The following is a 26,579-nucleotide window of genomic DNA, read 5'->3' as shown; positions in this document are numbered from 1 at the left end:
CATAACCCTGGTCTACGGATCAGTTTCACACTGGTAGCAAGGAAGGTTCTCCTTCTCAGGCTTCATCAGGTGGTTTGTGGTGTGAACCTGCATTGTTTCTGTGCTTGAAATATTTGCATTTCTGGAACCTATGCAGCCTGAGTTACCTTCTCCATGGAGAGTTTTTTTAAAGCTTCCTTTTCTTGTGGGTTGACTAAGCTGTGCAGCAGGTAGGTGAGTTGGGGAACAGTACCAGGGCTTGTTCCTCTACTTCTTTCTTGGTTTTACCAAGCCTCAAAGCCTGGAGGGCAGCTGTGTTTGAGTCAGAATGGGTTTCTAACAAAGACTCCTCTGGTTTGGTATTGGTTTGGGAATGCCCCAAGGAGCACAGTTCTGGTAGTCTCTCATTGCTGAGGGAGGAGCAGCACAGGCCTCCAAGAATCTGATGGGTCAGAGAGTCCAGTTTTTCTGGATTTCCTGCAGATGCAATTACTAGAGTTTATTTTGCTCATCATGAGCAAAAATATTAAGGAGGCAAGCATGGCTTCGTTCCGGCCCTCAGTCACACATACAGAGATGACCTTTGGGTATAATCCTGGGCAAATTGTCATAGTTAGAATAGTTTCTGAAGACAATTAACACAGATCTTCGGTCAGGAAGTGCCTTTGTCTCATGCAGATTGTGCAAACTTCTTCTCTGCTGCTCTCTAGCAAGAGGAGGTATTCATACCAGAGGTGGTGGAAGTGACTCCTTGGGCACAATTTCAACCAGCCTGTGGGCTATCTACCAATCTCCCATTTTCAGAGGTTACATCAAAATGGTTTATATTTACCACAATAATACTTATGGTGTTGGAGGCCATCTCTATTACTCTTCTTTTAACCACTTAGTGATTTTTACCTGCGGTTATTACACTAAGAGTCTACACAAAATTAGGCATCTCGTCCAGTATGAGATCTCCATTATGGAGCTGATTGGAATCCAAAGGTAGGCTTCCCTTCCCTAGCACTTGCAAGCTCCAATCCACGAGCAAGCTTGGTTCTATTCAAGAAATAATTAGTCTTTCTCCTTTTCTTGAAACAAGATTTCCATAAAAGTAGCCTCTCGCTTCAAAATTGTTCATTGTTGGGTAAAACAGAGTTACTCTTTTTACAACCTCACTCTGGTGGTACCAGGTTTGAAGTAAAAGCTGAAGAATGGGGGTAGTTGAGAGTGGCTATTTCGCTCCTCAGCTGCCGTTATAGAGGGTGACCCTTCCTGCCTGTAGTGGCACGTGCAGGGTACAGCTCGAGTACCCATTCAAGAGAGAGGGGACCTCTTACCTGCTGTGAAAACTGAAGGGTGAATACAGTACTATCAAGTACCCATTCTTCTTAACTCTCAAAAATACCTGAACATAGCAAGAGGCAGTACTGTCTACCAGTACACAATGGTAGGCAATGCTGTCAGGACCATTTCCTAGGAATATTATATAAACTGGTTCAGCATGGGCTCTTTTAAGGACATGATGCCTTCATGCCTTAGTGGACTTCTCATATTTTTGTCACAAACAGAGGTTTGTGATCAGTTAAATGAAGTTCAACCTCATCCCTAAGCAGCAGTAAGTACCTAAACTTACTGACATTCAGCAGTGGAGAGTGACTTTTAGATGCCCATTATGTTAATGAGTTTTAGGAAATTGTGGCACAGTTCCTGTCCTGGCAGGAAAAGCCTTCTTGGCCTTGGCAGGCAATCCTAGGTATTCTGTCACCATTAGGTATCTCATATCACTTGTACAAACCTTCATGTTCATTTGTGTCTGACACAGCAATGAAGTGCAGTGTCAATTCAGATTTCTTGCTGCTTCATGTTTTTAAAGCAAGTGTTGAAAATGCTTTCACTTTCTATGGCAAGAGAAACCTTTGCAAGGGTTTCCTCTCTGCCTTCAGTATCATTTTGGTTTTGGCATCTGAAGGGGGGGAAGGGGCACATAAGTTTGCCACTGCAACATTCTCACTGAGTTTGCTGTGTATTTTACATACAAGTTTTTGGAATAGTTGAAAACCTCTCGTGGTGGATGAGGGGTTACATCACCATTGAGACTTGATTGTTTTATGTAATGAGAGGTATCTTATCCTTTACTTCCTTTATCAGAGCAGGTGCTCAAGTGGATGGCTTGCTACCATTACATTGTCTGCATTATGCATTTTGCAGAATATCACTGCAATTCGGCACAACTGTCAGTGTCTGGGTGCAGGGGCATTTAGGTCCCTGCTCTCATGTATAGCAAACAAGTTTGGAGTATCTGAGTTCCCATTATCGACAGGTAGAAACTAGGATTAAGGAGAACTTAGGTTTTCTGTTTCCACTTTTGGTTTCAGAGCAGTGATGGAATTAAGTTCCATCACTTGTAGAAACCTTCATTGTGTTTGTTGTTCTCTTTCACTAACTTCTTTGAGGAGTGATAAACAGTGTTCCTCATTTCTTCTCCTTCCCTTGGCATTGGTAGTTCCTTATTGGCCTCTGGCAGAGGTGTTTCCATAGCTGCTGGTGTCTGTGTGTGTGTGGTTTTTTTTTTTTCATCGAAGTAACAGTGATAGCAACCCAGCCCTCTTTCCTTGTCACCCTCTTATTTACTTTTGCTGTTGAGCAGCTTATGCTGGAATTCTCTAGTGGCCCCTAAGAGAATGAGTTTTCTCATGGGGTAGCAAGGAATTTAATAAGTTTAAGTTTTTGCCAAACTTGCATCAATGGGAGGGACATCTCTATTAAGTACAATAGAAGGGGGAGCCTCTCTGCTCAGAGCTTATGATCAGCAGATCGCAGACTTTCCCTTTTACCTTAGCAGAGTCAGGTCTGTCAGTATGAAGTAAAGGCTAGGCCTGCCTTTACAGTCTTTGTCTGATTAAATGCTGAATAGTTTCCACATCTCAGAAGCTTCGGTCCCAAGAGACTTACGTTCTAGTGCTTTATGCATTACAAACGTATCTTTCAAGACTATTTCACTATTGGAGGGATTCTTTACACTTGGACTGTTCTTTCCTGGCCTTGGCATATGACTAAGGAAGTCTTTTGACTAGCTATATTGCATTCAGTTTCTGTTAAGGCAAAAATCATTCTCATTTCATCGTTCCTCAGTAGGAACGGTAGCTCAAGTCTCATCTCTCTTGATAGGAGATTGAGGGTTCCTCAATTATTCTCTCCAAATCTGAAGCAGATATCAAGATCAGATACTGTTTTGCTGAGAGTCTATCCATAAGTTAAGACCCAGGTTTGTTCCACATATGAACAAACGACAAATTTTTTAATCAATTTGTATTTTTCATGGCTAACAAACCAGCAGTCTTATTGTATTTTTCATGGCTAACAAATCTGCAGTCTTAACTTATACTGCAGTCTTAACTTCTACTGCCCACCTCTAGCCACCCCTCAATCAAGTTTCCTGGACTGAAAGAAACTGCGGCATCATCCCCTCGATTCATACACGATGGAGGTGACAGTTGCCACCTAGGTCTATCAACCTACCCTGTTGCCACCAATTCCTCGTGTGTTTTACTTTTTACCGGTTTCCAGCTGGCGCTAGAATTATCCGTAAGTTAAGACTATAGGTTTGTTAGCTATGAAAAATACACACTGATTAAAAAATTTGTCATTTCAGTACTATTTGAAGTTACGCACTTCAGAGTTGAAGTGGTTCTTCTTACATTAGTACTAATTAGCACTGGAAAGAGTTGTCTAGAAACTCTGTCTTTTGGCTTTGTATGAGTGCATCAGACCATCACCTCTTACAAGAAGGTTGGTTCCCTTCTCAAGGGAGGGATCTCGAAATCCCTCACAGTTTGATTGAACTTTCCAGGTAATAAGGACAGGTTTCTGATATATCAGACTCTCTGTTCCTCATTCTACCCAAGGGATGTTACTCACAGGTTCCAAACACTTCACTGGGACCTGTGATAGCTATGCAACGTTTTGTGTAGTCACCTGAGCCCTATGTGGATAAAGTCTATACCTTGTCCAATGCACCCAGGCCTGGTGGAAGTGGAATTACTGGATTCCATTCCATCCTTATTCCCTCTTTAAAGCATAGCATCTGGGCTGACATGCACATGAAGTCTACTGCAAGAGACTTCATGTTTCTCCAATAGTTCCTTACTAGAGTAACCACTTCTCATCTAAGATGGGGCATTCAGGCCTACTTCTATGGCCAACTATCTCATCAGACCAGCCAGGGTTCAGGAGTCTTAACTACCTTGTAACCAAGTTTCACTGGTTTCTGGCTTGCCCTGAAAGATACTCCTATAAAAAAACTAGTTTTTATACCTAAGAAAAATACAATTTGTTATTCAAATATGTTATGTTATTGCCAAACCCATCAACCTGAATCACAGTTTAAGCAGGAAGTCAAGCAGCTGAGAGGACCAGCCTTTGCAAAGTACAGTGGAGCAATTTGGGACAGACTAGGTGAGGGAACATAGGCAGTTAAACATCCAGTGTAAATGACTTTACACTTTGACATATTGCAAACCTGATGCAAAGATCAACTTGCCATTCAGGTGAGACATGTATGCTCATACCCCATAAGATTATATCTCTTGACATGAGGAATGAGTAAGGGGGCTGAGATTAGGAGAAGGAAAAGAGAGAAGTGTAGAATATATCTTTTGCTGCCAGTAAAATGTCTTGCTGCAACCAACATTCCCAAGTACAATCCTATCCCCTTGAGTTAATCTGGAAATTATGAAGGGGTAAAGGTTGACTGACATTAGTTGAGAGGGCTTTGATCTCATGCACAGACTTACTGGTCACCTCTTCTGAAACATTTGCATATGCCTGAAAGATAACCTGCCTCAGCCAGTGGGACATAGTGCTCTTAAGAGACAAATCCCCTACATTGATGCATTAACATGAAGAGATAAGAGTCTTCGCCTCTCAAGTGCCAAGTCTTCAAGGTAGTGATGAATAAACACTCACAGAAAAAATGTCAAATCTTGAGTGCCATCCATCTGAGTTTTGGCAATATGGTCTTGAAAAAATTACTAGCCCACAGCAGTGTTGCCAGATAGTGCATGCAACTCTCACATCTTCAAGTTATAAAAGCTAGTGGGAAAGCATTCTCCATAATAAGATACAGCACAGCTGCCCCTTGCAGTAGTCATATAGAACCCTCGTGGGGCGGGTTTTGGAGGACTACAGAGGTTTCATTTTGGTGGCTGGATTGTCCTCTGAGGGAGACTTCTTATTCTTTGAAATGATGGAGGTTTCCCTGTAGTCTCTGGATGCAGTCACTTCAATTCCCCTAAGCTGCATCAGTTTTGAGAAGGCTGTCCTGTAGCTTTTTTCTGCAAATTTTGACGAACTTCTTTGGGAGGTACAGATACAGATAACTACAATCACAGAGGTAAGGCAGCGAGTTGAATGATGTCCCTCTCGCCATAGCACTGAAAGAATTCATCCCATTTTATCTGGTAGAGGTTGATGGTGGAGTGTTCCTTGTACAGTCAATGGTTTTTGGCGAAGGAGAGACTCCCAGGTGTGCAGGGATCTGGGATGGTCCTTTAGCAACTGAAGAAGGTATGGTTACCAATCATGCTGTCTCCAGAGTAGCAATCAGTATCACAGTGGAGTAGCTACAGATTCTAAGGTTTATTAGGACCTTCCTGATCTGGCTGAACAGAAGGATGGTGTAAGCATCGAGGTTTTCCCAACTATAAAACATGGCACCCAACTTCCAGGTGACTGAATCCATTTTTGCCAAACGCTACACCAGGAACTCGTGGTTTTGGCTTGTAGTGAAGAGGCCCAGTGGGGGCATGCTCTACAGTCACCAAAGATCCTTGCAAACTTCAGTATCCAGTAACCACTCCGAAGGCAGAAATTTCTTACCCAACTAAGGCTGTCTTAAGATGACTGTTTGCCTTTCTGGCATGAACCCTGGGACAATTTTGACTTGGTTGGCCTCTGCTCACATGGGGATCACCACCAGATGACAAAGAGGATTGGATATTGTTCCTCCCTGATTCCTGAGGTAAGCTACAGTATTAGCTTCTCCTTCACTGTTCTTGTCAGAAGATATGAATATGCAAACTATGCCACCACTGGATCAAAATTGGCTTTTGAGTGACTAGGATGTGCTGATAATTCCTTGATTTAAGGTGGCAGGGGCCAGGGAGATCACAGGTAACAGCAAGTTCTACCATTTTGGATAACTGGGAGTGGCTGCTCTGGATTAGGAAGTAACATCAGCTGGAGAGACAGAGAGAGAGAGAGAGAGAGGAACTTCTGAAGACTTCCCTCCCTTCCTATTTGGTACAGAATGGAGGAGACAAGTTGCAATCAAAGACAGGAGTCCAACTTAGTGGCATCATCAGCCTTGTCAGTCAGTGATGGTGCTGACAATCAGAGGTCCTGGATGAAGATTGGTGTGTAGTGGAGGAAGGTCCTGTCACTGTCATGATCCCTTAAATTAGTCTTAAGAGTGCTCCATTTTAGAGGTAAGTGAACTTCTGCCTGAACCATTACTGTAGAAAGGGCTACAGGACACTCTAGGACTGCTGGAACTGGGAGGAGAGACATTTTCTGCTCAGGGAAACTGTATCAACATGTTCCTGTAGAGTGAGTCTCCAAGACATGGTATAACTGGAATGTCGACAGCACCAGAATATGATGGGGCGCAATATTCCAGCATGAGGAGGGAAACACAAGAACAACTGTTAAAGTGGTGCAAGCAGCAGTCGACAAGGACACTGAAGCAGTAGGTGCAGCATAAGTAGTCAGAGTTAGTATTGCAAGAACAACTGGAGTAGTACGTGAAGGCTACACTGCAGAAACAGCAATAAAGCACAAGTAGGTAGCACAGCAGGTGGAACAGAAACCACAAGTATCACTAAAGAAAATTGAAAAAGGTGCAGCAGGTACAGAAGGCACTGATGAAGCACGTCCAAAATACAATATGAGCAGAAAATGAAACCAAAGGAGTAACATGGTTAAAATTACTCACAATACCTAGAAACAACAAAATCAAGGGAAGCACTCAGCAGGCACAATGACAAGAGTCAGCATCACCATCACAGCAAGCAAAGAGTACGCAGTCAACACAGCAGGCCGCACTTGAGCAATCGATATTGTAGGATAAAAAAGCATACAGGGGAAAAAGCAATGACCTTGTAAAGACAAGCAGACATTATGAGAAAGTTATGCTCCTGTAGCATGGAAAGGATAAATCCAACAGTACCAGCACTGACGTGGCAGCTGACTGGTATAAAGAAGCATCGTGGAATATGTTTAAATGAATGATAAGTATAATTCTTAATTACAGAAATATGTAGCTGAGAGTAGATATTTAATCAGCAGTAGTCATAACAGCGAGTTGTTCAAGCCACATTTATGGCATATTATTGTTTCTGCATATACTAGTAATATGAGAGCTTTGTGGTACAACTCATAAGAATTCAGAGTTATTAAGAAATAAACATAATAGGTTGTACAGTATTTACTTTTATTTAATGGTTTTTTTAGTTTGTGGCAGATTATAATGAGTGTGTCCTTTAAAAATTTTTTTTGCTATAGGATATGAACTATATAACCATTTCATGTCTAAGAACAGGCATCAACTGGATTTGTTAATGATGACCATATTGAATGTTACAAAATAATTGTAGCATTAATAGCCTGAGAAATCAATAACAAAGGTAGTATTATAAAATGATAATACTCATTTTTAAAAAAAGTTTAACAAGAGCTAAAAATCTTAATAACCACAGGAATGCAACACGCTTAAGGCCACATTTGACAAAGTACAGTAAACCCCCGTATTCGCTGGGGGATGCGTTCCAGACCCCATCCCCCACGAATAGCTAACATCCGCAAATACTTGCTACCTTCCCCTCTAAAAACACTATAACTGCCTGTCTTAAAAGTTCAAATAACAAATGTATACTTAAAGTATCATCCTACATCAAATATCTTAAATTACTACCCTATTATTGTATTTATCTTTGAAATTATATTATTATTATAATTTCAAAGTCATCCTAAACATCAATACCCTTAAATATATACACATACGTACTTCTAAGCCTTCCACCCAAAGCAGAGAGAAACAGAGTTACCACTTTGACTTATATTCAACTAGGCTGGCTGGGGCAAAAGAAAGAAAGAAAGAGAGAGAGAGAGAGTTTATCTTTAATCTCTCTGACAACAAAAAAATTTGTCTCGTCTTCCAAAGATGTAATACCTTTACTACACATTTTCAAAGTACTATAAACAACACACACAAACAGTATCTTTTCCTGAGAGAGAGAGAGAAGAATAACTCCTTACATATCAAAAGACTGAAATACATGAGCTTCTGAGGGCAACACTCCCCTCCAGCCAATATGTCAAACTAACAAGTAAATTGACATTTATCCTCCCCCTCCTTTCTCAAGTCAAGGAAAAAGACTGGGAATCACTAATTGTTTGTTTAAAATGTGAAAAAATTTACTACACAAATGCATGGAAAATATAATTATTATCATTTAATCTTATTACCGTAATCTTAATATTTGAAAATTAGTACTTATCAGGTAAATCATTTATTTATCATACAAAAGAAACATACGTACATATTACGTCGGAAAAATTCTCTCATCTAAATAAGAGAGAATTATTATTTTTAATTAGTGTTATTATTTAATGTTAAAAAATTTACTACACAAATGCATGGAAAATATAATTATTATTATTTAATCTTATTACCGTAATCTTAATATTTGAAAATTAGTACTTATTAGGTAAATCATTTATTTATCATACAAAAGAAACATACGTACATATTACATGTCGGAAAAATTCTCTCATCTAAATAAGAGAGAATTATTATTTTTAATTAGTGTTATTATTTAATCTTATTAAACTTAATATTAATATTTGAAAATTAGTATGTACCGTAAATCATTATTTTATCATAAAACATACCCTCTAAAAATGCTTATACTATCATCCTGAAACACTTATACTATTTATCATTTTAATATAATTCCAATAGTACAGTACTTTAATATAATTTTAACATTTCAATAGTATCAATTCTGAGCATCTGTCTTTGCTTAACCCTTTAACGCCAAGCCCTATTTACAAAAAAACGTCTCCGTATGCCGGCGGCGTTCGGTGAGTTAGCGCTGAAGCGGAAAAAGTTTTTTCAAAAATCACAGCACGCTTAGTTTTTAAGATTAAGAGTTCATTTTTGGCTCATGTTTTTTGTCATTGCCTGAAGTTTAGTATGCAACCATCAGAAATGAAAAAAAATATCATTATCATATATAAATATTGGAATATATGACAGCGAAAAAAAACTCGTATATAATTGTATACAAATCGCTGTAAGCAAAACGGTTAAAGCTAATGAGTTAATTTTTTTAGTTGTATTGTACACTGAATTGCAATGATTTTGGTATATAACAAATTTTAAAACTATCAAAGCAACACAGAGAAATATTATCACAAAATGATGCATGAATTAAATGAACGCGTGGACGTAAAAAAATGTTTTTTCAAAAATTCACCATAAATCGAAATATTGTGCTAGAGACTTCCCGTTTGTTGAAAAAATGAAGCTAACTGATTGAATATTACTAGACTGTAAGTGTTTTAGCTTACAATTGCAGTTTTCGACCATTTTGGTCGAGTTAAAGTTGACCGAAAGTCGAATTTTTTCTATTTATCGTGATTTATATGGAAATATTTCAAAACTGATAAAAGCTAAAACCATGAATTATTTTTTGTTGTATTGTACATGAAATTGCGCACATTGTCATATATAAAACTTTATGTAACGACTAATATAAAGTGGTGCAAATATTACGACAACGAGACGAAAGAATTTCTGAGATGTTCGGCCGAGTTACCACGCAGACATAAGGAAAATGTTTTTTTAAAAAATTCACCATAAATCGAAATATTGTGCTAGAGACTTCCAATTTATTGCAAAATGAAGTTAAACGATTGAATATTACTAGAATGTAAGAGTTTTAGCTTACAATTGCGTTTTTTTACCATTTCGGTCGAGTTAAAGTTGACCAAGATTGAAATTTTGGCAGTTATCGTGATTTATGTGAAAATATTTCAAAACTGATAAAAAGCTACAACCATGAGCTATTTTCTGTTGTATTCTACATGAAATTGCGCACATTTTCATATATAAAAGTTTATGTAACGACTAATGTAAAACGATGCAAACATTACGACAACATGACGAAAAGAATTTCTGAGATGTTCGGCGAGTTACACGCAGGCGTAAGGAAAAAAGTTTTTTTCAGAAATTCACCATAAATCGAAATATTGTGCTAGAGACTTCCAGTTTGTTGCAAAATGAAGGTACATGATTGAATATTACTAGAATGTAAGAGTTTTAGCTTATAATTGCGTTTTTTGACCATTTCGGTCGAAAGTTAAAGTTGACCGAAGCTTGAAATTTTGGCAGTTATCGTGATTTATATGAAAATATTTCAAAACTGATAAAAGCTACAACCATGAGTTATTTTCTGTTGTATTCTACATGAAATTGCGCACATTTCCGTATATAAAACTTTATGTAACGACTAATATAAAACAGTGCAAACATTACGACAACGTGACGAAAGAATTTCTGGAGCGGACGTAAGGAAAAAGTTTTTTTCAGAAATTCACCATAAATCGAAATATTGTGCTACAGACTTCCAATTGGTTGCAAAATGAAGGTAAATGATTGAATATTACTAGATCGTAAGAGTTTTAGCTTAAAATTGCATTTTTTTACCATTTCGGTCGAGTCAAAGTTGACCAAAGGTTGAAATCTTGGCAGTTATCGTGGTTTATATGAAAATATTTCCAAAATGATAAAAGCTACAACCATGGGCTGTATTTTGCTGTATTGTACATGAAATTGCACACATTTTCATATATAAAACTTTATGTAACATCTAATATAGAACAGTGCAAAAATTACGACAAAATGACGAAAGAATTTATGAAATTTTCGGCTGAGTTACCGCCCGTGCATAAGAAAAAAGTTTTTTTCAAAAATTCACCATAAATCGAAATATTGTGCTAGAGACTTCCAATTTGTTGCAAAATGAAGGTAAATGATTGAATATTACTAGAATGTAAGAGTTTTAGCTTACAATTGTGTTTTTCGACCATTTCGGTCGAGTCAAAGTTGACCGAAGGTTGAAATTTTTTGTAGTCGACGTACGGTACGTCCACTCGGCACCCAACAGACAATTTTAGTCGACGTATGATACGTCCAATAGGCGTTTAAGGGTTAAATGAGGTCGGGTCTGTCCTGAATGGAGGGGAGAAAACCAGTGTCTCTTTCTTTGAGTTACGTATTATTTAATCTTACAGTATTATTATTATTGTTGTTGTTGTTATTATTATTATTATTATTATTATTATTATTATTATTATTATTATTAATTAATCTTAATGATATTTGAAAATTAGTAAATCATTTTCTTATCATAAAAAAAGGTATGTACAGTACTCATGAAAATATCAAAATACACTTGATTAGTGAATATTTCCTGACGAAAAAGTCCACAAATTACCAAATATTTTGCGGATAATTTATAGGTATGTTCCACAGAAAATCCCGTGAATTGTGAGCAATTATATGGGCATTACAAAAGCAAAGGGCACCACATTGGGCTTGTACCATTACTATTTCATATCAAAAGATCTAAGAGTGAAGACAGTGGTAGATGGATCACAAGAATTAGAGATAAATGTTTGGGTCCATCAAGAATCAGCCCAGTCATTCGGTGTTTATCATAATATTGGAGAAAGCTACAGAGGAGTGTAAATAGGTCTACAAAAGACTTATTCTTTTGAGAAATGTAAGAATAGAAAAGAGGACAGAATGGGATATTAACATAAACACAACAAGGCTCATGGTGACAGGAAGGTAAGCAAATGAAAAGTTAGTCAAGAGAGTAGCCACATTGATGTGGGAAAGGTGTAGCAATGAACTTAATACTATGTAGCAAATATAACAGCTGATTTCACAAAAGATTCTCAGTGCTGCAAAATAGAGATGAAATAAGATTTTTGATGCCTGCAACATACAGGGAAGAAGCTGGTTGATCACTAGTTGTGAAATAATGGACTGTCTAACAGGCACAGTAGTCCCTCATTTATCCATTTTCACCTTGACATTACAGTATGTTACCATCTGCTCCCATGTGATTGGCAATGCTGAATAGGTGGAACAAGGCAATGATAACACTACTTTACAGTCATAAACACACTGAGGAAGGGGTATTGTGGGGGTGGTAGGCCAGGATAAACATTCAGGTAAAGCAGAGTTGGGAGGGACTCTGTCTGCAAAAGGAGCTTTTGAGACCATTCTTGGCTTAAAAGTAACTATGGCACTCAAACACCTTTTGTTTATCACTTCTGAGTGACTGAGTATTGTGGAGGGGAAGGTAGGCCAAGGTAAGCATTTGTGGAGTGAGAGTGAGAGAGCTAAGTGGGGAGGTTGGGTGGGCCTTTGCCTGCTTCAACTGTCTCATGTCATTTTTTCACTTCATTTATTTAAAATATACTATCAAGTTTCCTTGCTCATCAGTGTCTGATTCTGTGAGCATGTGTATACACACAACATGTATGTATGCATGGTTATGTACATGTATGCATCATGTTGAGGTAAACTACAGTACACACTTGCTGTGTATTTACATGGTATGGCATACAACAATAACTAATCCTTACTCATCCAAAACACATCATAAATCAACTCAGGCAATCATACATTAGTGGTTGAAACATTTGGTAACAGGCAGACATTAATACAAGAGCTTACAGAAGCGCAAAATTACTTAAGATATTGCTTGTCCATACAGCACAAACGACTTGGTATTGCATTCATTTCTTGTTCACTTTTCATTCAGTAGTAACAAGTAAAGTAATTTGCGTTAGATATTTCCTGTCCGTTTGAGTCCAAGACATAATAAAATACTTTAGTAGCATTCAGATATAGTTTGCTGTTCATTCAATTATAATCACTTAAAAACAGCATAATTTCTGTGTGTGTGTGTGTCTCTCTAGGATTTTTTTTGTACATAATCGAATCAAATTTGAAATTTAAACTTTTCAAAGTTAATGACAAATGTAGTTTTGCATCTCTCTCTCTCTCTCAATCTTATGAGTACTCACAGGATGATTTTCATACCTCAGAGAACTTGGCATGTAGTATATAATTTCCTTTCTATATGTTGCTCATATTCCAAGTATGAACTCAATATACTGTACAGTACATGATAAAATTAAAATCCCTGAATGGAATGTAATTAATATAATTATCTTAATAAATTTAGTGCATTACATATTCACCATAGGTTTCAAACAATGATTTAGGATGACCTAAGCTCTAGTAGCTTACAATGTGTGTTGGAGGGTGTAAAATTTTCATAAATTTTTGTATGCCATTCAAAATAAGAATACTGCTGTAATACATCTTTAAAAAGCCCTGTGAACACACACTTAAATAAATTTTTATTAGATTTTTATTGTGAAGGTACCAAAATGAAGCACAAATGGTGGCTACATGTTACATACAAATTCAGCATGTGTATATTACATACATGTGTGTGTGCATATATGTATATGTATGCATCATGTTGCTGTGCATTTGTTTGCCTTTTTCTCTCCCTGGGCTATTCTTTATAAAAAAAATTTTTTCCAAGTCTGGCCCACATAAGCAGTTTTGGCATATCTTATAGGTAAGAGAGAGAATTTCAATGTTGATCATTTTTATCCATTTTATATACATTTTATTTTGTGAACAGTACTGTACAATGTATTTACTGTTGTTTATAAGCATACAAACTGTGTTGTTTGTTGTTAATATAGCAAAATTTAGAGTAATTTGTATTTTTCCTAACATGCAAGCCTGAGTTCTTTACATAAGATTTAGCTTGCGAACGCGAGTTGGAATGGCCATTAAGCTTTCAGATAATGTCGTTAACTACCAATGGTGGGGTTAAGCTACGCCCATTCGTGGGTCTGTACTCCACTTTGCCTTTCAACCCAGGTACCAAAATGAGGTGTGACTGAGGTGGGATGTAAATGTAAAGAACTCAGGTTTGTTTGTATGTTGGGAAAAATGCAAATTACTTTAAAAATCTGCTACTTGTTCCTACACAAATACAAACCCTAATTCTTTACTCAGGAGACTTACCCACTGGTGGGGGAGTCTGGGGAAAACTGGTCTGGTATAGCTGAGGAAGTTGATCCTGCACCTCTAGCTTGCTGAACATATGGGATGTTACAACTGCTATGCTTCTAGGTTTGAAGTATTGGGATTATGTCATTATCTCAATAAAGGCTTGGATGATCACAAGTGTTGGAGACAATATAACTTGCTAATAATACCAACAGATTTGTTACAGTGTCAATCCCTCTCTCCCCTTGTCAAGAGATAGGGGAACATGCAACTCACCTGCATAACTCGTCCGTCCAGTATATGATGGCTCACTACCTGACGCTCTGCCCTATGAGAGAGAAAGGTAAAAGAAAGAAGGGAGACCAGTCGCTCACACATTCTCTCTCACTTACCGAACACCTTAGACAAGATGCTACATGTCCCCTTAGGGGAGCCGGACAAACTACACAACTTGTTGGGCAGCCACCAAAGGACCCAAGGAAAATATGTCAAAGGGCTTGTGGGCAACATCCCAAATATAAAATGAGGTAAATGTGGTCTGGCAGGACCACCCTCCTCGTAATACCTGTTGAACCGACAGGTTCTTCCAGAATGCAAGGGACAGGGCAAAGCACTTTACCTCATGAGCTCTTGCCCAGACTGCACTCCCATCTAACTTGTCAGATGAAAAGTTTGCCGACTTGATTGTCTCATGAAGCCTGAAAGAGATCATGTTCTTGAACACCTCTTTTTTGGTCAAGCTGGTACTAACAAAAAGGCATCAACACTTGGGCCCGAGATGCCATCTCAAAGTGATCACCACTCCTACAATGTGACAAAGTTCGACAAGACAATTTCTGTCTTGTGCAAATATGCCCAGGCTGAAATCTGTGAATAAGCGAGGGAACGCTTGCGGAGCAGTTGAAAGTCCAAAACAAGTGCCCTGAACTGGAACATTATACCCCAGGGGGTAAAGTGGAGGTACAGTACTTGCAAGAAGACTGTGTGGAGTCGACCCAGATCTGGAGGCAGTCTTAGAGCCGGTGGATACTGGAACCATAGAAGTCGTCAGTGTTATGGTCGAAGCATTAACTGTAAATCCTGGTACAGCCTTCAAGTGATCAATTAATATAGACACACTCGGCTCCCCCAAGAGGCCTATGGAGGGCCAGTTCTCCCTAAGCCCCTCGGCCTCCACAGCAGCTGCAACAAAAGTTGGGTTAGGTAAGGTACCCTCTGAGTGAAGAGAGACTGCTGGAGAGGAACCGGGCTAGTTATCTTCTCCCCCCTCAACAGCTCTCTAAAGACGTAGCAGTAGGAGTTAGTGAAGGGAAAACCCCTCCCTTGGGAGTGGTAAAAGTGGGTGGAAGTTTGGCCAGAGATAAGAAGGGACCTTCAGTGTACCAGTGATGTATTACACTTTGATGACACCAAAAAAACTTTCTTCTCTCTCCCTCCTCCCAGCAAACCGCACCCCTGTTCAGGAGGCGAGACCAGGCAATCTGAACATGGTCTGTTCTGGTTACATTCATGCCTATGGCATGATACACATAAGGTATGAGGGTCAACCTCGAAAGAAGAAAGGAAGCAGTTTCATGACCTGTCTTGCATTCACAAGCTAAATGCCTATGTAAAGAACAAAGGCTTGTACTTGTGTAGGAAAAAATATTATTTCATGAGAATAAAATCAAAATCTAGTCAATATATTTCATGCAATAATGATGGACATTACTCTATGCATTTCTTTTTTTGTGCTTGATGTAAAAAAATTTTAATGAGATCAACACTTTACAACTCAATGGGCTAGCTAAAATTGTTTCAAAATTATAAACAGAACACTAGAACAAAGTAAATTTGAGTAAAGTAGTTGGAGAGTCACATAGAAAGAGGCCAAAGGAAGTGGAAGTAAAATGATGAGCATAAAAAAATGCACCTGGTGACCGAAGGTTAGTTGCCAGAACTTTAGCACTGTTTACAGTGGGCCATGCCAGGCAAACTGTAAGCTATAATTCCCTACAGGGTTTCTTGCAGCACAACTATATTACAGTATAATACTATGAAGACAACTCACCTGAATACATTAACTCCTCCTGTAATGTGACTCTGGTTTACTTCCAAAGGTGTGAGGTATATGTACTGAGTCTTGGTCTTGGCATTTGTTATCATCATATCCAAGCTTTGTCTCCTGGCCACAATATCCTGGAAAAACAATAGTTTCACAATGGGAATTTTAAAACAAACCCTATTTACTACTGAGTTCCAAACATTTTCTGTATTGACTGAAGTATAAATGCTTTGTATGGATTGAGATTTTTATACATTTTCTTTCATTCAGCTGATTTTTGTTCACACAGTCATAGGAAAAATTATGCAATTTAAACTAATAAAGAAATAATTTAGGCATATACAGTGGAGAAGAACGGAAAAATATCTAGAGAAAAGAAGGAAGAGAATATGAATAGAATATTATTACATTTACTAAGTAGTTGGCATATACAGTGGAGAACAGAAAAATATTTAGAGAAAAGAAGGAAGAGAATATAAATAGAATATTATTTCATTTACTAAGTACTGTAATCTAACAAATCGCAATAGGCAAAGGATTTCGAGTGTAAAAATACTTGAATGTATGCAGCCTGCAACCAAAGTAATTTTCGCAAAAATAAAACAAGGAGGAGTAACACAAAAGTACAACAATGACAAACGTCATATACAATTACTAACAGAGCATGTTACTATTTACAATATAATTCTTTAGCTTTTTTTTTACCTAACTGAATTAAATATACAGTATAGACATATCCTGTAGTAGTTGCAGGTTAAATGGAAGTAACTGTATAATCACACAAGCACTCCATATAAGTAACACAAAATAACAACTAGACTTATAACAATATATGAACAGCTGCCCACAATGTAAATGTGCTGATATTGCAATTGCATTCAATATCCGTTATTTTCATTTTTTGATACCTGTTTTCTATGTACATATGACATAAAGTATTGCATGGTAAGCCAACTGATTCTAATCAAGTGACTATTTATTGAACTAGAGAGTACTACTGTGCATATGCAGTAACAATAATGTACTAAGATTTTTACTGTTTTATGGAAACAAAATTAAAATAATGATATTAAGAAGAATAAAGAAAAAATATCAAATACTTTTTAACCTTAGACCTACTATGCCTAGCTAAGTGAACACACTCATCAACAAAGTTGAAATGCCAGAGGAAGACCGACAAAATTTACCTTTAAAAATATACCATCATATAAACTGGTAGGAAAGCTGAAGAAATGGGATGTTATCAGTTTACCCTTTGCCAACTTAGCTAGCTTTTATTAAAAATTTACAATGTTATGCATGTAAATAAAGAGAATTAGGAATTACATATCTTTGTAGGTTAATTTCTAACTTTTTTGTCTCAATATACAACAGCACGTTTTACAAGAATCCTTTTTACACATAAAACAGACTAAAAACAAAAATTTTCTCATTCTGTGTTCTAAATTATTTCCATTTTTCAAAAGCAAAAGCATCTTTTTGTATCCTGACTGACAGACAGGTTTTGGTGTGCAGATTTGGGTGTATTTGACTAAAATTTGAAGAATTAGCAAATAAAAAAGTTAAGAATTACATACTGTACATTTTTTTTTACATTTTTCTAAGATGGGAAACTGACAGTTTTACAAGATGCTAACCACAATCTTAACTACACATCACAATGCCAGTTAGCAACAACATTAAATATCCTATACATTTACATAGAAATACTTGAATGTATGCAGCCTGCAACCAAAGTAATTAGAAGATAGAAATTAATATTAACATACTTGAATTTCACATAAATCACCAAAAAAAAAAATTTTAAACATGAAACAAGCTAAAAAGAATTAAACAGTGAAGAGCAAGAGAAGAGCAGGAACAACTTTGATATGGAGATACTGGAAAACATTCAAACAAAGAAGCCAAGAAAACTAAACAGATTACCAAACACTGGCTAAAGAGAACTGGCATAAGTAAATACCTAACACATAAGAAAAAACCAAAACAAACAAAGCTAATGTAAACAGAGCTTAAATACAGTATACACAAGCTCTGAAAAAAGGAACAATTCATTGACTGGGACAGTGACTGCATTCTGAAAGAAATAGTTGCTAATCTTTGGGCAGACACAAAAGAACTGAGTAATCTGCCACTGAAAGTCTTATGGAACCCTATGTACCTTCTTACCTACAGGGAGTGAGAGATCATCATCATCATTTTTCTACCTGGAGATTTTAAAAAGCGCACAAAAAGGCAATTTAAAAGTAATAACTTTGTAATGAAACAAAGTATGAGGACAAAGGCCAAAAGACAGCCCATGGAATCAAAGATAAAAGGCACAGACAAAAACCTAGACCACATTGGATTCAGGTGGAAAGTGAACGAAGACAAGAGACTGGAATGAACTCAATTCACTTCTAAACCAATAAAGGGGAAAGCTGACTTGCAGCACATTAATAATGATGCTGATGTTAAGAAATTACCAACAATATGAATACTCCTTTAAGATGGAAATTCTCAGTATCAGTAATCAAATGTCTCAGTATCAGTAATCAAAAGTTGGTTCCAATGCAAACCTAAAATATCTGGATATATCAATTTGAAACATTATAATTATTAAAAAATTACAGTTCACCCTAGGATAGTCCTTAAAACTGTTTTTTTGAAAATATGAAAACTTTTAAAACCTACTAGTCTGCTGATCAATACGTCATTTCTGATAGGACCCTCAAAATTTTTTAATAAAAACAAAAAAATAACAAAGAATTAAAGTGAGTTTGAGTTTACCCTAAGTAAGGGAATTCATATCTAAGACTGCAGGTCACATTAGAGCCAAAGGTCGCAGAAAATAGGATATATGGTCACCATCCTGCATAAGACAACTAAATGTAACACCCAAGTGACCCAACAGCTATGTCAAAGGCAATGACAGAAAATTAAAATCGATTCTGAATGCAGTACGTAGTCTGCTCAATGCTATACAGGTAGGCTAAAGCATATCTATCTAAAGGATTTTGTATTTATATAAGACCACAATTCACATAACCATTAAAATATCTTACCATGAAGACATCAAACTCATCAAGCATTCTGACGGGAGAGTCCATAACCTCCCACAAAGCCAGAATCAGTGCCACAGTAGAAAAAGACCGTTCCCCTCCAGACATCATGGACAGTTTTTCTTGTTGACTCTTCTTTTGTGTTTTTTTGCTGAAAAAGTTTACAGTATGAGAAAAGGCATTACAAACTACAGAAAGTAAAAGTTTATTCATCATAAAAAAAGAACACCAGATATGAATTTTGTTAAAAAAAAAAATGCTAACTATTGCTTCCATACAAACTCTTGAGTATGCATAATAGTACTGTATCTGATATAATCATTAGAAATCTAAAAAATAAACAATAACAAAGATTTAAAAGTATTTCAGGAACTGCTAATATCTAGAATATTAATAAGCTAATTTCAAAACTTGTAATATAATTTGAGCAAACAACAACCAATGCTTTGAATTTACTTTCAAATGAACATTATGGATCATCAGATATTTTACATAACTTGGTAAAGTTTTAAGTATAAGATCAATCAAAGATCTGGATAATAGAAATAAAGCTCTGGGCAATCTAAATGCCTGATCACATATGCCCATGAAGTATGAGATTACTGACAGTTTGTGGTCTTGCCAAGAAGAAAGAGAAGCCACTAAAGCCTTTGGCATGACTGCATACTACCATTTATATGATTATACACAAGAACAATTGACTGCCTTATTATGTAAAGTTATTGATGTAGTAAGGAAAAGCACCAGTAAAAGGGTATGACTCCAACGAAGGAAATTCATGAAGACACGGGCAGTACACGTGGTGGGACACTCTTTCCTACTATGCTGTAAGTGAGCTTCAAATTTCAAGAGGCAAGCAATGCACAAATGCCCCATCCCCCCCACACACTCCATCAGGATGTCCAGAAACTTCAACAACTGACAAACAAGTATAACAGATAGCTGAATCCACAGGCATCTGGTGGATGAGCAAGCTGTCTGCAAGACAGGCTGCAAAAGTTGACACTAGAAAAGCTGACCAACACCAAAACTTTTAGTGTACTTTTGACTTGCTCCCAAACTGATTTAGACAATTTATAGTGATTACCAACCCAAGACTTAACACTGGTTTACCAATTTCAATTGAGAATACTATGCATTAGAAGTACACAAAGTAAATAATGATAAAATGCAGAGGAAAGCTGCTAGTGGACATGATACTGCTCCAGGACAATTTCTGGTGACTGAAACAGCCAACCCTGATTTATTCCTAGAACCACCTGACTTCTACTTCTTAACCACAAAGCCAACCTGTATTGCCACCTTGTTGTGGGCAATTATGATGTCATCCAAGCCATAGAGGTCCAGGATACAGCCTTCTTCTTTAACTAAACAGAAATGCTTGAACATCAGTGGACAAAATGTACTGTAGTTAGAGAAATTACTACTACAAAATAATGCAAGACCTCTTTCTCCCTGTGGTGCTTTCTATGTTATAGGCCATTTTCATATGCACAAGTTTCTCAGTGAATGTGCATGAACCCAAATGTTTCAATGCAAGTGTAAGTGAATCTCATTCTTATCAAAAAGTTTCATTGTAATCTATCATATTTTTCTTGCAAGATAATTTTAGTTTAACAAGACTGTTTTGTTGTTTCTAAAAGTGGCACTTCAACTTATCAGATTTTGTTATTCATCAAATATATCTAATTTTGTAAAAGAAGGAGAGAGAGAGAAAAAAAAAAAGAGCTTTTGACAAAGGAAACACCTATTTTTGGTAGTCGCTGTTGAGTCCTCAAGGAGCTACCCTTCCATGGTCTACCAGAGCTCCATGGTGACCAAACTCGCAGCCGGGTGTTGTGTTGTAGTGATAAACACTAACACATAATGGAGTATAAAATGGACTCAAAGATAAGGGGGCACTTTCCCAAATCTTTACAGGTAGGCTGTATACCCCAGTTCTTCCATTGCCAAACCCTGCTTAGAAGGAGTGATTAATGCACATCAGGTAGGCTGTATACCCCAGTTCTTCCATTGCCAAACCCTGCTTAGAAGAAGTGATTAATGCACATGCGCAGTCCACCATATTGTCAACAACAGACCCAAGCGGAGACCAAGACGCATTACAGTAAACCCCCTGTATTCGCATTCTCACGATTCGTGGACTCACATATTCGCGGATTTCTCTGTGGAATGTATGACTAAATGCACTTTTTAAAATACTCGGGTATAAGCATTTTTTTTAGGGTTTTTCTTGTGTTTAAACTATCAAAATAGATAGTTCTAAGTGTTTTTAGAGGAGTTTTAAATATTCACATGCTGGGGACGATCCCCGCGAATACAAGGGGTTTACTGTACTTTCTGTTGGTCAATGCAGGATGATCCCTTGCCCAAATCCCATGCCTTTTCATAAGGGACATGGGAGGGTTTGAGGACTCAAAAGCAACTGCCAAAAATAGGTTTTTCCTACATCAAAACTTGTTTTTTGATATCGTAGTTGCTTGTTTCACCCTCGAGCTTTACAAAGAAATTGACAAGTGACAAAAAGGCTTAAGCTCTCAATTTTTAATCCCAACACCCCAAAGAAAAAATTTCATGCCCATTCTTATTCCAAATACTCACTCAGGTTTTGGTACCAAAGAACAAGAAACTATACACAAACTTATGTTCTAGGATGTAGTTCTACAGTGGATTGCTTAAGCATGCTGGGTTTGGTTGCATTACTGTTGCCCTTCTCCCAGCGATAGTTAGCACTCTCACCATCAATAAGATCCGTGGTTTTCTTCTGTAGTGCCTAGGGGTTAGGACTAACCATGCCACCAACTGGTACACAGTGCGGTCAAATTTGTTCAAGCACGTGGCAACAATGTTTTTTTAAAAATACTCTCTGATGACCACCCTGTATAATCAGAGACTTCTTCAAAAGAGACATTTCTGATGAAGGCCAACGAAGTCCTTACTTTCATAATACCGTGACACAGGAAAGGAGTGTGGATTTGCCTTTTTAATGAGAGACACTACAATCATTCTCAGCCCTTGTAGGGAGGGTGGTTTGTTTGTGCAAGGATGTAGGAGAATCGGACCCTCTGGGCATAATGTCTTGTCTGCTAAATAGATTTTTCTTATCAAAATGGATCCTTCTAAAAGGATTCTTATTCTTGGCTAGGAATGATGGACCAGCGACAGCAATAATTGACGGTCAGCTGTTTGTGCAATGTATCGTCCCCATCTAATAGAGCCCAGTTCACTAATACGAGCTCCTTTTGCAGCATATGAGTTGTGGTTGTATTGGGTCCACTGAATTGAGTGGTTGATGGAAGTCTAAGCACTTTGTTCAAGGACCAAGTAATTGGAAGCCTTTCTGGAACGGGTCTTTGTAGTGCAAAAGACCGGAGAGGGGACGTGACAATTTCTATATTAGAGTCAATCCCGAATCCATAAAGCAAGGGTTCCATTAATGCTGCCTTGTATGCCGTGACCGTTGTAACAGCAAGGCATTTTCTTCAAAAAGGTATATAAGAAATTCTAAGTGTTTCCCCAGAAATTTTAATGGGACTCTCAGTTTGGATATAATCTAACCATATCTTTCATATGGACTGGTACTGTCAGACAGGCGATGTCTGTAGTTTTTGCACTAGGTACCTAGCAATATTGGGTGAGTAATTTTCACGGTAGACAAAATTTTAAAAATTAACTTGTGAAGGTCTCGGCTCAGAAAGGAGGATGCACAGATGACTTTCCCTCTTACTGTCTAGGATAGAACAGCAGACAGTAGTGGAATTCATCTCTTCGCCCATTGTTAGAGTAATAGGAACCAATGCCTATTTGGACAGTTTGGGGCTATTAAGTAAGCTGTTCCTTTGAAGGTTAGAAGCTTGTTCAAAACCTTTGAAATCTGACAATGATGGAAAAAGGTATACAATACAGTCCTCCATTTGTTTCAATCTTGTAGGAAGGCAACCCTTGCTGTTGCCTGACTGTCCAAGTTCAGGGACAAATACACTAGGAGTTTGTGATTCAAGTATGTGGCAAACAGATCCACTTCTGCTTGTGGAAGCATGTTGGCTATTGTTTAAAATGAGTGGTTGTCCAACATCCACTCTGTTGAGGCTGTCATTTTCCTTGATAGACAGCCTGCTATTACGTTGAGAGACCCTGTGAGGTGAACTGCAGACAAGTACCGCTTCCTTGCTTGTGCCATCCAAAGGATGGCTAGCATTATCATATTGAGAGGAGGAGAACATGATCCTGACCTCCTGATGCAGGACACTGCAGTCATGTTGTCTAGAACCACTTCTGGAGGTTTGAGTGTTTTGAGAGACAAAATGACAGCCATCAGCTCCAGGAAATTAATATGACAATTCCTCAGAGTAGCTGACCACGTCCCTGCCACCTGACAATCCTCCCAACCTGGCAACAAGACATCTGTGTGTATTGTCACACATACAGACGGAAGGGTCAGGGTGAAATGTTTTGACAGAGATTCCTTCCAGGTCCCAGGCCGAAGTATCTCCCCAACTTTTTTTAATATTTTGATGAGGCCGGTCTCATCTTTTTTCCTGCATGCCAAAACCAGAATTTGTTCACATTTTTTAGCTTCAATCTGAGTACTGGATCTATTACTGATGTGAACTGCAGCAGGCCCATCATACGTTCTAATTGCTGTCTGGAAATTCTGGGCTGTGCAAGGAATGTTTTGAGGTCTTTCCTTACTCTGTTTTGAGTATTGATGGGGAGAGACAACAGGTCGTGAAGAGCATCCCAACACAGTCCCAGCCACTGAAAGCGTCTGCTGGGCATGAGGGATTTTTTTCTCATTTATTATAAAACCTTTTGACTGTAGTCTGTTGAACACTGCTCTTAGGTTTTTCAAGCACTCTTCAAGATTAACTAATCATCTAGATAGGATATTAGTTGTATTCTTTCTTGTGTGTTCTCGAACATCTACCGTTAATAATTTTGTAAAGATTTTTGGGGGAATGTTTAGCCCAAAGAGCATGACTTTGAACCTGTATGTATCTTTCCCTATCCGGAACCCTAGGAAGGAGCAGAAGGGAACGGTGATAGGGACATGCCAGCATGCATCTTTCAGATCTATAGAATCTGTCCAAGTCCCTCTTGGAATGACTGAATGTACTTGGGCAACAGTAGTCATCTGAAACTTTTGGCAAACAATGTGCTTGTTCAATGTTGATAGATTGAGGATCACTCTTCATTCGGAGGAATCCGTGTCGGGGACACTGAAGAGGCGTGCTTGGCAGCACATACACGCATGGTTCTCTATGGCTCCCTTTAACGGGGCCTTCTGCACGTAATCTTCCAGAGAGGGGTCTGGTTTTTTGGAAGAACCCCTTCAAAGGAAGGGGGGCGCCAGGATGAGAGGATTTCCACCCCAGCCCATTGAAAATAATGCTGTGTCCCCAAAGGGAAGACTTCTATTGCCTGTGGTGTTATCGAAGCTGACCCCTAACCATACAGTTCCTACTGGTATCTGCCTCTTCCTCTGCCTTTGCCCTTGAGAGGTATTCCAGGTGTTGCTTTTCCTCTTCCCTTATAGGAAGGTTTTTGGACCTTGTAAAAAGGATGTCCTTGCTGTTGTCCCTTCCAACCACCTGCCTGTTTTTGAGGAAAACTTTTGGGGGTGACTGAAGGCTTCTATGATTTTTTATCAAAGCAAGCGTTTTTTGGGTTGGGCAAAAGGAAATTTCTGGTTTTTGTTTCCCAAATTCCCACCTCCCCAAAAGAGCATACACTGTACAATTTGGCAGGCTTAACTTGCTGAGTTGAACAACAACAGACTCCTAAAACAGGTCCTTACAAAAGGGGTTAGAATGTAGTAATGCAGTCACATTGGGGAGTGACTTGTTGGAGTCCTCCAATGTTTCCATTTGTGCTTTTAAGCACCATTCTAGAAAGTCACAGAGCACTTCCCATAGGGTTCTCATACGACTTTTGGCCACAACAGCAAAAATGATCCTGGAATCTTCTGGAATCCTTTAGGTGGCAACTTCCAGCAAGGTGGTAGAGGTTATAACTAAGGAGGTGGAGCCTTGCATGAAATTCTGACGAGGCTGTCCCCTCTGAGATTTTTCTCACAGGGGTCCCAAACTGCTGAGTAGCTATAACTAAAGGGAGGTTTTACCTTTCAAAAGGGAGATGAAGCATTGCCCATTTCTTGGTGGAATTTTTCGAAACTGGGATAAGCATAGCAAATAGCTTTAATTCTGCCAGTGACTCAAGGTTCTGAAAATTTGCCTTCACATGGTTAATTATTTTGAAAGTGAAGGGACAAAAGGCTGGGGCTACTTGGTGAGCAATTTGGGTTTTATTCAGAATGGAAGTAAAGATCCATTTTCCACTGACCTGGCAAAGGATGCCTTCTAGATGCAGGTCAGAGAACCATTTCTTTTAGTGGTTTCTCCATGTCTGGCAAAGGTAATACCAGGTGCCATTCTGTATTAGGGAATGCTGCCTCGTCACTAAACTCTACATGACAACTCTGATCATAGTTTTTCTCTCATTAATTAGATACTTACCATTGGGAGAGAAAATGCACATTGAGGCATCTTGCCAAGGATTATCAGTATCATCAGGGGTGAGTACTGGAGCCCTATTATGTTCTGATCTGAAGTTTTGTAGCCTGAACTGGCCATTTTGTTGGTTCCAGTTGGAATTCTAACATCAGACCTTGTTTGGGCAGAATTTATATCCACTCTCACTTTTTGGTTACAGGATGCAGTACTTTTGCACTTTCGGGTGTGCATGACTGACATTTCCAGTTCAGAATCATGTGTTATGTCCATTATATATTGACATTCTGTGGCAAGGACAACTTTCATGTTACCCATAATTTCCTTACGGAACTGGTCAAATGCCGCAAACTGTGTATCCCTTTTGGGGGAGCTTGTGTAATCTGACTGAGAATCAATGACTGAACTGTAATTGCCTGTTACCCAGGGGGCAGAAGTCCTGGGTGAGTTACTGTACCCATCCAAAAACGTAGTCATTTCAATTGGGTTAGGTGGATCCTAGTATCCCTTTTGAGGGAAAGATCCTGTTCAGCCTCTGATAGCTGCATGGGGGATACAATTCCTTCTGGATTCAACAAGGTCATTTCAGTGGCAATGTCCACTTCATATTCCTTTGTAAGAATGTCACCCCCATGTGAAGATTCCTCTACCTCCACGGGGTTAACTGGGAGGTACTGGGGACTGATGTTACTGGGTTTTGGCCCAAACATAAATCGTTCTGAGAAAGGGTTAAATATCTGCTGCCGGAGTTCTGCCGGAAAGATATAATCTCCCTCTTCCTCACCCCTACTGAACCCTAGGTCCATCGAGACAGTTTAAAATGAGCTGTTTCATCCTTAAAACTTGCT

General features: G+C 38.3%; 1 protein-coding gene across 2 annotated transcripts in view; it reads right to left on the bottom strand.

The window, feature by feature from the left end:
- Nucleotides 1-26,579, bottom strand: part of SMC6 (Structural maintenance of chromosomes 6) — a 258,709-nt gene that overhangs the window by 6,933 nt on the left and 225,197 nt on the right. For both annotated transcript variants that reach the window (XM_067091991.1, XM_067091990.1), the window contains exons 23-24: nucleotides 19,226-19,373; nucleotides 16,188-16,315 (exon numbers count right to left, since the gene is read on the bottom strand). In XM_067091991.1, the coding sequence (XP_066948092.1) occupies nucleotides 16,188-16,315; nucleotides 19,226-19,373 (276 nt within the window). The remainder of the gene's footprint in view (nucleotides 1-16,187; nucleotides 16,316-19,225; nucleotides 19,374-26,579) is intronic.

This window comes from Macrobrachium rosenbergii, chromosome 48 (assembly GCF_040412425.1).
Source record: "Macrobrachium rosenbergii isolate ZJJX-2024 chromosome 48, ASM4041242v1, whole genome shotgun sequence".
Lineage (NCBI taxonomy): Eukaryota > Metazoa > Arthropoda > Malacostraca > Decapoda > Palaemonidae > Macrobrachium > Macrobrachium rosenbergii.
Note: the sequence above shows the minus strand (reverse complement) of the source record. Positions and strands in the feature narration are given on the sequence as shown.